General features: G+C 35.6%; 4 protein-coding genes and 1 long non-coding RNA gene across 7 annotated transcripts; 2 read left to right on the top strand and 3 right to left on the bottom strand.

Moving 5' to 3' along the window:
- Window positions 1-2,370: 2,370 nt before the first annotated feature.
- On the bottom strand, window positions 2,371-3,245 carry LOC117241497 (adrenodoxin-like protein 2, mitochondrial). Of its 2 annotated transcripts, none has more exons than XM_033507409.1 (2): window positions 2,936-3,245; window positions 2,371-2,520 (listed from the first exon to the last, which is right to left on the bottom strand). In XM_033507409.1, exons 1-2 carry the CDS (start codon window positions 3,082-3,084, stop codon window positions 2,397-2,399), a joined length of 273 nt encoding a protein of 90 aa, XP_033363300.1. In that variant the 5' UTR covers window positions 3,085-3,245; the 3' UTR covers window positions 2,371-2,396. The 2 variants fall into 2 exon arrangements, with proteins under 2 accessions (XP_033363300.1, XP_033363301.1); XM_033507410.1 differs by lacking the exon at window positions 2,371-2,520 and adding an exon at window positions 2,678-2,805 and having other exon boundaries at window positions 2,936-3,236.
- An 819-nt stretch (window positions 3,246-4,064) lies between these two features.
- On the top strand, window positions 4,065-6,262 carry LOC117241498 (survival motor neuron protein-like). Its single transcript, XM_033507411.1, has 7 exons — window positions 4,065-4,263; window positions 4,453-4,635; window positions 4,761-4,857; window positions 5,156-5,173; window positions 5,561-5,858; window positions 5,980-6,059; window positions 6,128-6,262. Exons 1-7 carry the CDS (start codon window positions 4,219-4,221, stop codon window positions 6,184-6,186), a joined length of 780 nt encoding a protein of 259 aa, XP_033363302.1. The 5' UTR covers window positions 4,065-4,218; the 3' UTR covers window positions 6,187-6,262.
- A 166-nt stretch (window positions 6,263-6,428) lies between these two features.
- Window positions 6,429-8,025, bottom strand: LOC117241500. The gene is made up of 2 exons (XM_033507414.1): window positions 6,903-8,025; window positions 6,429-6,562 (listed from the first exon to the last, which is right to left on the bottom strand). Exons 1-2 carry the CDS (start codon window positions 8,023-8,025, stop codon window positions 6,429-6,431), a joined length of 1,257 nt encoding a protein of 418 aa, XP_033363305.1.
- A 1,214-nt stretch (window positions 8,026-9,239) lies between these two features.
- On the bottom strand, window positions 9,240-10,825 carry LOC117241499 (katanin p60 ATPase-containing subunit A-like 2). The gene is made up of 6 exons (XM_033507413.1): window positions 10,736-10,825; window positions 10,364-10,647; window positions 10,019-10,141; window positions 9,848-9,960; window positions 9,435-9,634; window positions 9,240-9,318 (listed from the first exon to the last, which is right to left on the bottom strand). The coding sequence occupies exons 2-6, from the start codon at window positions 10,365-10,367 to the stop codon at window positions 9,240-9,242; spliced, it is 519 nt and encodes a 172-aa protein (XP_033363304.1). The 5' UTR covers window positions 10,368-10,647; window positions 10,736-10,825.
- Window positions 10,826-11,905: 1,080 nt separating this feature from the next.
- LOC117241496 lies at window positions 11,906-13,281 on the top strand. Of its 2 annotated transcripts, none has more exons than XR_004495018.1 (2): window positions 11,906-12,326; window positions 13,081-13,281. It is a non-coding gene; the product is annotated as an uncharacterized LOC117241496 (long non-coding RNA). The 2 variants fall into 2 exon arrangements; XR_004495017.1 differs by having other exon boundaries at window positions 13,078-13,281.
- The last annotated feature ends 2,756 nt before the right edge of the window (window positions 13,282-16,037 follow it).

Here is a 16,037-nt window from a genome sequence, read left to right as displayed (position 1 = left end):
AATTAAAATTTAACGCTATATTTAAATAGAAGACGTGAAATATCTTGTCATCTTAAAATAACTTGATCATTCCTATTCTTTTACATAAAAACACCTTTCGACTGTAACTTAAGAAACATGTCTGCTAACGTGAAACGTGCCAGAAAAAATTAACAACTTCCATTAAATTGGCAAATTTCTCATTAATATCGTAAACCTCGCGTTTACAAAGATCAGATCAGTGTACATAATATACAAAACAAATGCAGAATATATAAATATAGCACATACGTTCTGAATTATATTCGAATTGGGCAGGGTAACCAAGTGAAAATATGTAAATTTCACGATGTGTAATGTACACTTTATCGAACTTGTAAGTAGTGTAGAAATAGAATATTTTACACGTAACAAAATGTACAAACGACAATACACAAGTTAAATTATTTGTTAGATCCATGTATAACAAGCATAGTACAAAAGTGTTTTAGCTTTATGTACTGGTAATTATGAGAAATACCAACTTAATAGATGTATTTGGTATGTACCTAGTTAAGAAAACAATAAATTGTTCTGAACAGATAAAGCGTTTAGTAGCTTGTGAAGTATGAATTTTCGAAAACGTAAGTATTTTATATCTAAGTAGTTAAGAAACGCGAGCAAGGGAAATCAAACAAAGGAACAAAGTTGTTTTGTTTAAAAATATTTAATTTGTTGTTCTATTATCCGAGGTTAGAAGCGATAATGTACAAAATCTGAATAAATAAGATTCTTCAATATTATTGAATTCTAATTCTAGGGTAAAGTAATATATCCGCATATTTTATTTATATACAATATGTATAAATAATGATGTGATTTGACTAATTTTGTTGAAAGAATATTTGTACTTTTTACGTAAAACTTCAGTCTTTTACAAACTTTCTTGTAATCAATAAACCAGTAAACACAATATTAATAAAATCTATTAAAATTATAAACAAACTCATAAGTTTTAATTTTAGTCCTTAAAGGTTGAAATATTTTGCTCCAATGTCGAGACATTTGTTTTAATCCAAAACATTACTATACTGAATCGATAATGTTGTATGTGCCACGAAAATGATGATAGTGTCAGATAACTTGTTGTGAAACGAAAAAGCATTGCATGTACATTTCTGTTGTTTTGTTGACCATGAGTTTGATGATCTTTTAAACTTGCCCATAGCTAAGAAATCAAACAGTATATCTAAACGAAATTAATTTCAAATTATTTTTTAGGTTCTAAGCTTTTATCTAATCTTTCAGAAGTTGCAAAATTTATTCCACAAGAGTCTTTTTTATCATAAGCAAGTACACATCTTAAAACCATTTAAGTCTTCCTTAGTAATTTCTTCTTATCTTTAATAGTAACGAAAATAATTTAGATGAACGTTTTAAAATTGACATCCTGTATATTAAAAATAAAAGATATATTTTCTTCATAATTGGATAGGCTTTTTACAATGGCAATGTACAAATATCAAAATTGCAATTATACTATAACATATGTATATATATAAGCTTCACATTTAAACACAAGATTCTTTATTATATTTTTTAATACCAATATTTTAATAATTATAACAAGGGTTTTTTAACAAGAGATGTATAACATTGTATACAAATTTTCAAAAACCTATAGATAATTTCAGTTATGCTCTTGCATCATTAATTGTTGATGGAACTCTTACCTCAATTCCATCTAGTTCCTTAGACATTACTATTTGACAGCCTAGCCGTGCCCTGAAATTAAATATTATATAACTGAATATGTCAATAAATATATTTATTGCTATACAAATTAATACTAATACACAATAAGATTTCTATTTATCCATTTGAAAATCAACATTGTAAATATGCTAATTCCAACATAGATTTGTAATGATTATAGGGTCGTAAATAAAAAACTATGAAAATTTATTATAATTTCAGTTTCGTAGTATTCAGAGATAGCGATTTGAAATTCTACATTGAGATGCAGATTTCAAAGTACCCAATACTAACCTGTTTTTACATAAATTTAAATAGAAAAATTCACTTTATAAAATATTAAAAGGTAATAGAATTAATAATGCGAATGATTTGATACTGATTATTATGAACTAACGTATCTGTTAATTCATATGCTAAATCCAACATGTCTAATTCTTCATCTGTTGGTTTGTCAGGAAGTGCATCATAAACTTCTTTCGAAAATATTAAATGGCACGTACTACAAGTTAATGTTCCTTCACAAGCACCTATATCAATTATATTTTAATATTACAACATACTTATATAATAAAGTATCAAAAGTTAAAAATAATAAGAATATTAAACTTGATAAAAATTAAAATTTTCAAATATTTTCTACCTCAAAATTATTTATTTTAAATTAAGTAAATTATGCTTCTTTAAAACATACCATATCTATCTAAATCAATTTCATTATTTACTACTATGTCTAATATAGTATCTCCAACTTTCCCTTTTGCTTTGATTCTCTCTCCACTTGCTTTAACAAACGTTATATTTACTCTGAAAATAATATTTATGAAAGATAAAAATTATCTTAATATAATTATTTTCTTTATTTTTTGTGTTTCTTCAATTAATCTTCTCTTAATTATACCTTAATTATATGTATCACTTATGATAATAGAAATAATTTAAAAATAAGATATACTTGTCTTAATAATACATAAATAAAATTCGTATATCATATATTTATAACAGTGTTATATTTTTAGTTGTTCACTGTCAATGTTGTTCTTATTAATACTATTCTATTAATACTGTGTTATTTTTCTAGATGTTATACTCCTACAAAGAGAAAAATTTCTTAGACATTATTATTAGCATTATTATTTTGACACCAATTTTATATTGGAAGGTAAGTACTGAAATTCTATTAAAAGAAGAAGGAAAGCACAAGAAAATTTGTATCACTTACTCTTGTTTTTCTGAAAGTGGTTGCGTGGTCGATATTCCTCTTGTTGCCTGCAAAAAGGGCAACGTTGTGTTGCTTGTATATTTTGAATAATTTGATGCAATACCGAGAATTGATCTCGAAAATTTTTGTAATTGATTTACTAACGCCATTCCACTGTCATAAATATCATGAGTATGGGACACCCTGACCGAACACCAGATAAGTATTGCGGAAAATATCAATTGGAGATCAATTGTACTTTGTACAAAAACTTCCACGGCATTCTTCGGCTGCTATACTGGGACGTTCGCTTACTGTGATAGGTTATAAAACGATTCCTAACACAAGTGACGTATCTCTACCGGACACGTGCTCTTCGGACCACACGTTTTATGATACAAGACCAGCAAAATGATCAATGTGTAATTTTACATATCTTACATTTTTTCCAAATGAAATATTGTTTTTATTAAACGTTTAAAACCTCAGGCAACATTTATTTCATCTGATTTCAGTTTTACAAATATACATCTATAATACATATCTGTATAAATTACGGTCTGGTTATATCAAACAGGGACCGACACTCGCTAGGGAAAACTGCCCAAAAATTGAATCGTAAAAACCAATATGAAAGACAACAAATTTCTCGTTCTGCGGAACAAATAGAAATGAGCAGAGTATCTTTATCTTTATCTGAGACATTCAAAGCGTATCACGCATACGCTAAACATGAAGAAAACTTTCTTGTCTTCCATGTTCATTTTTCCCTTTCCATTGCCGAACGGTTTCTTCTATATTTATTTATATGTTCGTGATTGATGCTATTGACAACATACAACTAAGGGGAAATACGAATAGTAATAGATATATGTATAATTCATTATGCAATTTTATAGAATTAAATCTTATTTATCTTCAGATATAAGAACTATATTTACCAGCTGAAACACTAACGCATATGCAGTATAATATAATCTACTTAACAATCTCGTTTTAGTTATAATATGTGATTAATTCTTTTGCTATTTCGCTATAAACAGTTTCTTGTGCATACAATATTTTTTATAGTATTCTAATATATTGTTAGATATTGTAAAGAAAGTAAAATACAGTTATTGAAGTTTGGGAACATTCAATGTTAACCTTGCTTCAAAAAATAATCTTTCGAATGAATGGGGAATAGATTTTTAGTATTATAGTTGGTATAATGTCATCATTGTTTACCATGTGTTAGAGTTAAAGAAATGAGACAAATTAATATTTCAGAAGCAAATTCAATATTTAAATGATGTTATTTTAAAATGGCAGATGATATGAATGTTCTTTTTATACGAGGAAATGGAAACGTATGTATGGTAATGGAAACGTAATGGTTTTATCATTATTTTAGTACAAGATCTTAGCATAATAGTAATTAACAGTATCCATTACCTTTTGGTCAATTTTTGAAAAATGACATATATGATAATTTGCAATAGTTTGATAATAAAATACTTGTATCAATATTAATAACGTATAATTGGCTATCTCAAAAGGATACAGACACAGCCAATGATAATGTTTGGGATGATAGTGCATTAATAGAAGCATATGATAAAGCAATATATTTAGCAAAAGAAGAAGTTATCAAGCGAATGGGAATGGATGTTGGAAATTCTCAACCGAAAGAAAACCTACAAAATCTTAAGCAGCCTAAACACGCAAGTAAATTACATAAGGTTGTGATTTTGATAGAATATTACAAATTTGATACAGAATATTATTAAATATATTGATTAAGAAGCAAATTATTTTATTTTGCTATTTACTTATATTTATTTGTATACACATCATTTCTCTATAGAAATGGATCATAGGAGCACCTTATCGTGCAATATACTCAGAGGATGGAGAAATTTATGAAGCTATAATATCAAAAATTTACGAAAACAATGGCACGTGCTGAAGTGGTTACCACTTCTAAGAAAACTCTACATCTGGTCTTTTTTAGTTTTCTCAAGCACTGAAGCCATCGACAGCGTGTAGACAAAAGACTGCGACGAAGTCAGGCCATAAACAGTAGACAGGCAACGTTGGCTTCGGGGTTTTTCAGTTATTAGGTAACACAGCTAGCGTGCGGATCTGGACCAGCTCAAATTGTATTTTTACTTATTACACTTCTATTTAAATATATTTTCTACCTTACAATTTATCCACGTGTTTTCTCTGTTTACACACCGAATAACCTCAACAGCACGCGTGTTGTAAAATTTGTAGGTAATACCTTTAGCATGATGGTTATGTCAATTAAGAAATGTACTAAAAATACATATATATATGAAGTAAAGGCTTTCGCATAGTCTATCACAGTGTCATTCAGCAGGTCCTTAACTGGGCAGGAGTACCTGTCAATGTCTATGGGGAGACCCGTGGGATATAGGGTCATGAACCATAAACATGTATGTTACTTATTGTTCATTATTAGCTGCTTGGAATATAATTCTCCTCATTAGACGAGTGATTATTACCACATATATCAAGGCAAACATTTATACATATACATTTATGCACGGGAAATTCTAATACATTGCCTGTAAGGACAGTAACCGAATGGCACTCAGTCATTCTATTAAATGACAAAAATTTCTTTTACTCTGTGTTTAGGCTATGGTAATACACAGAAAGTCGAGTTGAGTTCTCTTTTAGAATCAGAAGGTTTGCAAAGTCAAATAGCACAACAAAAGAAAGCTTTGGAAGAGAAATTCAATGAAGAGAACGATGAGATTTGTGAGACTAATTTTTCTACAAATGTAAATTCGAAAAAATATAATGTAGAAAAAATGGATTGTGACTCTGAAGAAGCAAATGCGTATAAACATCACTTCATACCGGGACCATCTTTCAATTCGATGACTGATATAATGCCACCTGCACCTCCTTTACCACCACAATTAATGGCCAAGTAAGTACAATTTAAAACTTCTAATGGAATGCTGAATACTTCTAATATTAATAAGTAATTTGGAATAAGTTTAACATTTTATTTGGAAAAAAAAATACGAAATTTTAATAAAATGTACTAGATTACCAGATAATGATACAGACGCACTTTCAAGTATGTTGATGTCATGGTATATTAGTGGTTACATGGTATATTACACAGGTAATTATTTCATATAAGTATTTTATTGTATATTAAATTTTCAATGGACTATGTTATTTCTTTTGTAGGTTATTATCATGGTTTGAAACAAGCAAGAAACAATCAAGAGAACAGGAAGAACTGTTGATTATATCAATTTTTTCAATAACAATATAACAATAATATAAGATATAATAAAATATAAAACTCATTGTATTTATTTACTTCAATTATTTGAAATAAAGAACAGCATTATTTTCATATAAGACATATAAGACCCAGTGTCGAGTAAGGCTCGGACTCGGATTGGTTGTGCCTGTTTGTTCAAAACCTTGATCTGTGCTGTGGCCAACAGATCATGATGCAGAGGGGTGTGGGCAGATGTGTTTGTTAGTCCGATCGCCCTTGCTGTCGTAGTCTCGGATAGTCAGTTTTGCCCCGGTTGGGACTTGGACGAGGAGGTTGGGGTGGTGTTCTGGATCTGGGTTGAGCGTGACTCGTACGAGGCATGCTCTTTCGTGCCTCTTGGAGCCGAAGATGTATGCTTCCGTGAAGTGTCGGATGTTCGCCTCGACTTGTGGGACGACCGCGACTTCGATGATCCCGATGGTGATTGTTCGGTGGAGGCTCGCTTGTGTGATGAACGACTGCCCGACGACCGACCGCTCGGTGCGCGACTGCCCGACGACCGACCGCTCGATGAGCGACTGTCCGACGACCGACAGCTCGGCGACCAACCGCTTGCCGATCGACCGCTCGACGATCGACCGCTCGAAGATCGACCGCTCGACGACCGTGAGTCTACCTGGGTTTGTTCGCGGTGTAGATAAGTATGGTGTCGGTGACCGCAGATACGACACGAACCCGATGTACACTGTGTCGGCGAATGTCCTGTGCCTAGGCAATTTATACACAACGATGTCTTCTTCACGATCTGAAAACGTTTGGTCGCTGATTTGGCCTTGAAGATTTTGCAGTGTCTGATCTCGTGAGGTCCGTTGCAGGTCGGACACACCACCGTTCTGCTGGTTGTAGCAAGGGTTCGCCCATGCGGTATTGTTGTTCGCTGACTGTGGTGTTTGTGGGTTGACCCTTTTAATTCCTTCTCTTTAGAGAGGAATTGAGTCCCGTTCGCCCGTGTTTTGAGAAAGTCTATCAGATGCTGATAGGATGGCACCTTTTGGCGGGGCAGTGTGCGTTGCCATTTACGCAGGCTGGACGAGGGCAACTTCGACGCGATCAATTCGATCATCGCTATGTTTGATGTGACGGGCTCTTTTAGGTGTTCAAGCGCCTTTAGATTTACGCTGATGGTTTCCAACAAATCCTCTAGGGCTTCTGGAGTTTCCTTTTTGATTTCCGGATAGTTGCGCATCAAATTCCAATGGCGCATGCAGATTTGGAGGGGGCAATTGAACTTGTCCTTCAGTGTGTCAAGCGCGATGGAATAGTTGGCCTCTGTGAGTTCTAATGACTGGATACTCTGTGCGGCCCGTCCAGTTATAGATGAGCGTAGATGCTGGAACTTTTGGACATTCGTCAAACCTTCGTTACGGTCCACTATGGATGAGAACGTGTCGTAGAAATAGGTCCAGTTCTCGAGGGCACCGTCGAATTGGGGCACGCGGACCTCTGGAACGGTGGTCGGCTCTGGTTTCCGGCATGTCTCACCTATTTTTGTAGTCGACGGGGTTGTTGCTGATATTTGCTCAAAGAGACCTAGGAACCGCATGTCAAGCTCCCGATGCTCTTGCGATAACGAATCTACACGCGCATCTTCCCCCTCATCTAACACATCTAACTCTTCTTGAACCTCGAGTATCCTCCTCCAAAGCTCATCGAACGAGCTGCGGCAAGATGCTAGGAAGATTCTGTTTGCCTTCCCAGACGCTTCGTATTCATCGAGTTCGCGCCTTATGGTTGCAAGTCGGCGGTCTAGGACGCCTCGTCTCCGCCGTAACGTGCTGAGTGATTCAGCTTGGGCCATGTTTGATTTTGATAATACGAACGATCTTACCTTGATCAAATGGACGTTGATCTGGGATTCGGTTGATAATCGTTACGATGCGGCGTGGGCTCGTGTAGATGCTGAGCGACGGAGGTGCTTCTCTCCGATGGCGGTTCCCTTGATCAGCTGACTAAGTGGTTGGAACTTGGATTTCACGCGACACTGTATAGTCACTGGTCAGTGCACTTTTTGGTGGCACGAAATCCGGCTCGAAGGACCATGTATTTTCGACCAATCGCGGGGAGACGTAATCGCGAGGAGAGACGTCAACGGGGGTCGTAAATCCCCGTTACGATTATAACAATCGACACCACGAATTGATCGATCCCCTGATTTCCGTTGAGATAATAAGGGGTGATTGAGTTTGTATAACACTGTGATTCACAGAATTATAAATTATATATTTCCAACACTTAGATTACACTGACGTAGAGAAATAAATAGTTAACAACTTGTCGCACGAAGATGCGGTAGATATGTACGCTAGAGCAGGGCTCTTATAATGGAAATTAATGTATTAATGGACTTAGCACTATGATATTTTTAGGAGAGAAGATGTATGTTCGACAACACCGAGAACCGACAAAAGATTTGCGTGAAGTATGCGACTCTCGCGCTATGTGTTGACTGCCGCGTTAGGCGTTAGTTTTTAGACTGACTGTCGCTCTTTTTCTAATACGGAAGAAAAGTTCGGTGTGGGTGTGCCCCTGTGCCTAAAGAACGCGGATTCGTTGATCCCACTTTCGTTAGGAAAAGTGAGGGTAACGAACCGCGGTGTCGATTGGTCATGACCTGCACTACTGCTCGAAGGGATGAGTAGGGAGTCTCCTACCATCGTGGTGCGTAAATGACTGTGTGCGTGAGAAAAACCTAGCTTGTTTTATTACAGGGCTATTCGGATTTTCCTAATGGGTGCATACCCGCTTTCTCCGTGTTTTAAGTGCGACTAATAAACCCAAGGACCTCTCTAAGAACCGACTGTGTTTCGAGAATATTTTTAAGCTTTAGAAATTCTTCAAGACAAACGGATTGAAGACACATGGCGAAACAATACAGGGAAGTGAAAGTTATGGTGGGTCCTTAGGTTTATTGAGGGTCGAAGTGACGTTACGCAGGTCGGTTGTTGTCCGGTCGCGCGGGCTGGCGTGCAGATGTTTTAGGCGGCGTAACAATAGGTTTCACGAATAATGAATTTAATTAACGCTATTAACGTATCGTAATGATACGTATATTTGCTTTTCGAGACGCCTGAGTAAAGCTGCATCAATGCCCCTAATAACATATTTACAATAAATATTATCGTTCTATTATACTAATAATAATGAAGGAATACTTCAAACAACACAATAACATACTTAGAAAACATTGAAATAACGTGATATACGTACCAAGGGGAATTAGTTGTAGCCAGAAGAACTACATTAGAATTCTCATTAGACACCAATCCATCCAATCTAGAAAGAAGTTCTGATCTGAATCTCTTTGCAGGTTCAGACAATATACAGTCTCCTTTATTTGTGGCGATCCAGTCAATCTCGTCGATAAAAATAATTGTAGGCGAATAACTATAGGCAAGTTCAAATAAAACCTGTTCAGTTTAACAAATGTATTATTCATTAAATATTATATTCGAAATTCCTTAAATTCATTGCCTCATCACGAATATGATATCATTTCGTTTTCCAAACAACTATTCTATTTATATATAAATGACGAAAAATAAAATCAAATCTTTTTATACCTAGAATCTCTCCTTCATAGACAAAGGAACAAAGAGACTTACATAGACAAAGCAACTTACACGTATATACTTCTCGGAATCGCCTCTCCATTTGCTGACCAATGAGCTGGCAGTTATGTTAAAAAAGGTGCAATGGCATTCTGTCGCGACTGCCTTCGCTAACTTCGTTTTCCCTGTTTTGTATATTTCTTGTAAACACGTACAGAAATGAAAAGAATACGAGTATCTTACCTGTACCAGGTGGGCCGTACAGCAAAATACCTTTCCAGGGGGAAAACGGGCCATCAAAAAAGATAGGATACTTAAGGGGATACACAACGGCCTCCTTAACAGCGGTTTTACATTCCTCTAGGCCTATAACGTCATCCCAATGTACATTTAATTTGCTTACTATGATCTCCTGTGATGATACAAAGATAAAATGGCGTCTTCTCTATCTTAAGTAAGTGTTACGTAATTTGATATTTGAAGCGTTACTGAAATCACGTCATCGTCGATATACGTTGGACGGTTTATCGACGGGAATTTTATCGTTTAAAAGCTTTACGATACGTATATTAATCGAAAATAACTTACGCATGAGATGTCCTCAGCCTCGTAATTCCGGATTATCTGAATAAAGCTTTTCAATGCATTTCAATATCTTCGATTGCATGGATTGTTCCATTGGGACGTTAAATAGCTCTTCTGATGAACGTCCATCACTCTCATTGGGGAATATTGACGTCACTGTCATTGCGAGATTAATATGATTCGTATTGTCATCAGTTATCTTCTGCTGTAGATTCGTCTCTTTCACAGGCTCACTTCTCGCTTGTTTACTAACAGATTGGGCTTTTGTCTCAATACTTCTACAAACACTGGATCATATTGTAATACGTTGAATACGTTGAATACGTTGAATACGTTGAATACCGTTTAATATCGTTAAATAATTTAAATTCTTACGTTTTGCTTGCATTTGTCACTTCCCTCGTCATTTCCCTTCCAGTTATTTTCTTACACAATATGGGATATTTTTGAAATTTCATCTTGTAATAATTTCCATACTCTGCAACGATAATTTCCAAATCGATGTTGTCGCAAACCCGATGTTCGGGAGATAGACGAGCTTCCCGGAATAATACATCGCTAACGTCTATATACATAAAAAATGTAGTTTTTAATTAATTATAGTTTTTAACTAATTAAAAATATTTTTCGCAATGACTGAACACTATAAGATAACCATCAAACAACTGTTTTATCTCTAGGTAAGACAGGCAAAAGAATGTATTTACTATATAAATCCTCGAAGATAATTTCTTGTCTTTTGCTTTTTAATTTCCAATTTTTAGCTGGATAAGAATAATTTGAATTTATACTTCATATATTTGTTTATAACTAGTTAATCTACATTATCGATTGAGTTATTCTTAACTACTGAATTACCGATGTCGAATTTTCAAATTTGGTTTCGCCTTCTCTTTCCATGATGTCCACTGATTTCTATTTCGATTGGTCACTGACACTATTCAAAAGAATTGGAACTAGGAATATATTTTAATTATAATATACTCACCCATTGTGTTCCAAATAATCACATACAAGGTATAATATGTTCCGATGACGTTCCGAAATACGACTCTCCTCCTAATATAATTATTTTTTAATTACAATAATATAAGGTTTTTCATGGAATTTTTTGTTACATTTGCGAATTCAACGAGTTACACATGATTTTTCATGAAACACGAACGTTAAAAATATTTGATACAGCCTAATTATAAAAATTGTTAGAAGCAAAAGTCATAGATACTATGTGCGAGTATCGCATGAAACGAACAGCTATTAAGAGAACTGCAGCAATATTACAAATCAAATAACAAAACACACTCGTCTGTGACGTGGAAATTCTAAAATCTAAAATCTAGAATATTCCTTACCTTTTTTCGCAGATTATAAAATATCTTATTCATACTACCTTGCATCGATAAATCACCGTTCATAGTGATTCTTTCAAATCGCCTATCGTTTCTCAATGGATACAAGAATTTCCGTTTATTACTTTAAAAACAACCCGTCCATTACGTTTCTCTTAAAAAATTCTTTTAACTCCGTTGAAAACCGAGCATCAAACAAGAGACAAACGATTTGTTGTCGTGGAAATGTTTGGTTCACACATAAGCAACGCACAAATATAATGATAGAATAGCTGAGTGTGTGTACTGTATAGTAAGATGGATGCAACATGGAAATAGAAAGAGAACACCATGTATAGATACTTCCTGTCCTGGTTTAATCAGGCATGCACACTAGTGGACACTGACGCTGCTCGTATACCGCTGTTACATATTTCCTGTACAAGTGCGCGTCATTAGACAAGGACGGAACATCCTCTCTCTACTTCTCTATCGCGTTTTTAGTTCGCTCACGCGCTCTGTACTTATATTTATTACATTTCCACCATAAGCAGCGGCCGTGCAGTGACTTACAAAAGTTCCGAACGGTTCCATCCTGGGCGGACGGTTAATTGCGTTCGGTACTTCGAGGCAGGAAGGTGAGTACAGAATCGCGCCTCTTAGTACTCTTATTAGAAGTGTTATCATCGAATATAAGTTTTTTCAATAAATTCTTATCGTTTTACAATCTTTCTAGAATACAATGACGTCAGCAATCGATCATTTTCGCGAATTTATTGTAAATTAATTGGGGGAATATCTGGAGTTCTTTATCGGTTTCGACTGTAAAATCAGCAACTATTCGAATTTTTCATTCATAATTGTGACATTTTCGACTCTTCCGCTGCCAAGACCCTCTTGAGAGATTTTTGGCACGTTCCATCACCCTTGTTAAACGAGTGCACATTGGTGGATATATTGATTTTAAAAACCAATACGTGTACGAGATTTATTATCGCACTGGGACAAAGAAATCCGTTTTATTCGCGAATTTTCCGTGTTTCTTCTTAATTTTCGTGAGTGTCTGGCGCGGAGCATTATTTGAATGAACTTTTCATCGTTCAGATTATATTTCGTTTAAAAAGATTGAAATTGATGTCGAGAAGAAATGAAACAAGGTGCTCGGGCATTCTTTCGTTTCCCGGGGAAAGAGAAATATGAAAAAAACGGTCGTTCTTCCTTCTGCCATTTTCGTCCATTACCAAAATGGCATGACCCAAGTGTCCCGGGCCCTGAATCAATCAAGCGAATTTTGAATAATTTTTGAATAATATCCAGTTAATAATTTGTGAAACAAATTAATTTCATTTTATTATTGGAAACAAATTAGTTGGATTTTTCTTTCTTTAGCAGTTTTTGCCAGAGTTGACCTGACGTGCTACTTCAGTTTCCATCTTCGCTTCTCGAAACTTCCAACGTCCTTGGTGTTGGAGTCTCCTTGCCCAGGTGAGTACATAGCTTCTAGATACTCGTCGCTGTTCATCCTTACGAGCCTCTCGAGCTTTAGTTGTCAATTGTTATCGTTAAAGGAAGAGAAGCTCGCGACAGATGTTATCGAACAAATCGTTTATTCTCGAAAAGTTCGAACTTGTTCGTTGCGTTTGAATATATATGGACGGACGCCATTTTTCATGACATCATCATGATTTGTCATGTCGTGAGTATAGCTTCTGACTACCATATGTTTGTGATTTATGTGAAATTTGACCACTATACCGTGATAGAATAATATTTCCAATGAATTATAAATATTTTACATTGTGAATTATAAATATTTGTTACAAATTATATCGTACTTGAGATGAAAATGAACCATATATCTGCTTATGGAATATGAGGTAGTAAATCATTTGAAACATAATAACGATTAATTAAGCACATATACAATAACGTTTACGAATGAATATTGCGAATTATTGTATGGCTTTAATGCGGTATTTAATGTTTTGATTGCGGTCTTTGAAATGGTATCATAGGTACTGATATAATATCGCGCGAAAAAGGAAAGACCAGTGGTTAATATTGCAGGTGCACCAGTGCGTTGCGCTCGTCGAGGGTGGTTCTGACGCTGGTGCCGAGGAAAGGCGCAGAACGTGTTCGATCGACCCGCGAACGTAGCCTGTGCTCATACTGCGACAGAGTTCGTTTCAGTTAGGCTCAGTCACTGTCCGTCGACAGCGTATAGTCGCGTCGGCCTACGATTCCTTTTTTCTTCTTGTTTCTTGCGAACTCTCTCGCAACAGCCGTTCTATACGTACGCCGCCAGTATATCGCGTGATCATCGTTCCCGTTGCTTCCCTTACCCTCTCACGTCCTTCGAAGAAGACCTCCCTTTGGTTTTTCCTTGTTTGGAGGGAATTCATCGCTCGGACACATGGACTGCGAAGCACGAGGGTTGATCGAGGCATCAGCGTGATGTACTTTTCAGGTTTCATATTTTCTCTATGATACTTTCTAAGGAGAATTTGGAAGATATACATTTTTAGGAAATAAAGGTTTTTATGGAGTCATCGATAGGTTAGAATTTAATTAACTCTCTTATAACAGGTATTCCAATTTTTTAATATATAAATTTAGTTTCCTCTATGGTGTTAGAGAACATAATGCGGGCATTTTATGATATATAGCGAATATATTCGTATATATTTTAGTTTATTCATTCGTCAAATTTCCCTAGTAGGCCGGCCTGCAGCTCACATGCAGCACTCAGTAAAAATTTGTTTTGTTAGAGGTTGGCCATTCTTCTTGCTACAAAAATATCGTGAAGTCATATCATATGATAAAGCATCTTCTGAAAGCTAGATGCTCGATAACGAGCCTAATGATTCTCGGTAGTTTGTAATGTCAAGCTTTGAATTGGCGAGATCGCTCTGCTGTCAAACCGCCGTCCAGCGGCGACCACATTCTTTAACCACGTTCAAGGGATATATCACGCTACAGAAACCATCAAAGGGTTTGCAAGTTAGTTGCCTTTGTGGCGGATCGGTATCAACAGGATGCCGACAGGTCGAGGCATCAACGCGGCGCAACACCTCCCGGGCGATCCGCGGGTACCAACCGCCAACACTAGAGGGCTACGACGACAACGAGTCTGTCTGTCTAACTCGCTAGCGGTCAAATATACGAGCGATTGGTATAAATACCGCACCTAGCGAGACTCCCTCTACGTCTAAGGCAGAGACTACCGGACATAGCCTTACTGACGATCCCACCGGTAGTCCCGGGACGAAACGCACGACTCTCTTCATACGCCTCACCTTTTAGAAGTGGGGCAGTTGGTTGTTACATGTCATCCGTAGTTGCTGGCTGTTCTCCTTAGTCGCCATACATCATAGAGACGACAGTTATAGTCGCCAGTTGTCCTTGCTAATAGTTGCTTGTTGTCGCTAGTTAGTTCTCGTTATCGTTATGTATTCCATCAATCACGTGAAATTTAACGTATGGGATTTTATTCTTCTTTATTCTTTCTGTAGGGAGATTTTTTAAGACGAGGAAAATATAGAATATTTCAAGACGACGGTAAGGTTTGAATTTAAGTAACTATTTTATGATGCAACAAAGTGGAAAAACGATTTAATTTTATAAAGTTTAAGGTAATTTTTTAAAAAACTTCGAATTTAAAAGATTCAAATAGATATCTTAAACGTAATTAAACCCTCCATATCGTAAGAAATTAAATGAAATTGCGCAAGAAAGTTAATACATTTAATGTATTATTTTAAACATTTGTTTAAAAACATTTATTTAAAATTTAAGTGTAGGCGTTGACGCGCGCGCGCCATTCGAAGCATTTGTCAGTTCGTTACATCTGCGGTAAAAGTTGTAACTACTAAGAAGCTTAACATATGGTGCGTCTCAAGACGACAGTAAAAAGTATTAAGAGATTTTTCGAGATCTTTTCTTTTAAGTTTCCAAGTACTTTTTCTATTTAACTTCTTTTTTTTGCATTTTCTCACAATATTCGACAAATAGAGACGAAATATGACAGTTCTTAGTTCGGGGATTTATTGGTTCGAAAGTTACTTCAAAAGTGTTTCTGGAGTTTGTGCGGTTAATACTTTTAAACTACTGAGTACGACTTATTCCGTATGGCTGGACAAATCTTTGTTGATACTGTAAGCGTAACTGGTCCGGATATTGTCTTGTGGAGATAGAAAAATACACGAAGTATTGATTGAACTACATATTTTTTTAATTCTTTTTTAATTCTTTTAGTTCTTCATATATTGATAATAGAACGATATTCCGCTACTTTGAGCACAATATAGTAATGTTTAAATAAATAATAAAATTTACGCATTTCGTCTTCA

The sequence above is a fragment of the Bombus vosnesenskii genome, unplaced genomic scaffold (assembly GCF_011952255.1).
Source record: "Bombus vosnesenskii isolate JDL3184/JDL3185 unplaced genomic scaffold, Bvos_JDL3184-5_v1.1 scf7180000016035, whole genome shotgun sequence".
Classification (NCBI taxonomy): Eukaryota; Metazoa; Arthropoda; class Insecta; order Hymenoptera; family Apidae; genus Bombus; species Bombus vosnesenskii.
Note: the sequence above shows the minus strand (reverse complement) of the source record. Positions and strands in the feature narration are given on the sequence as shown.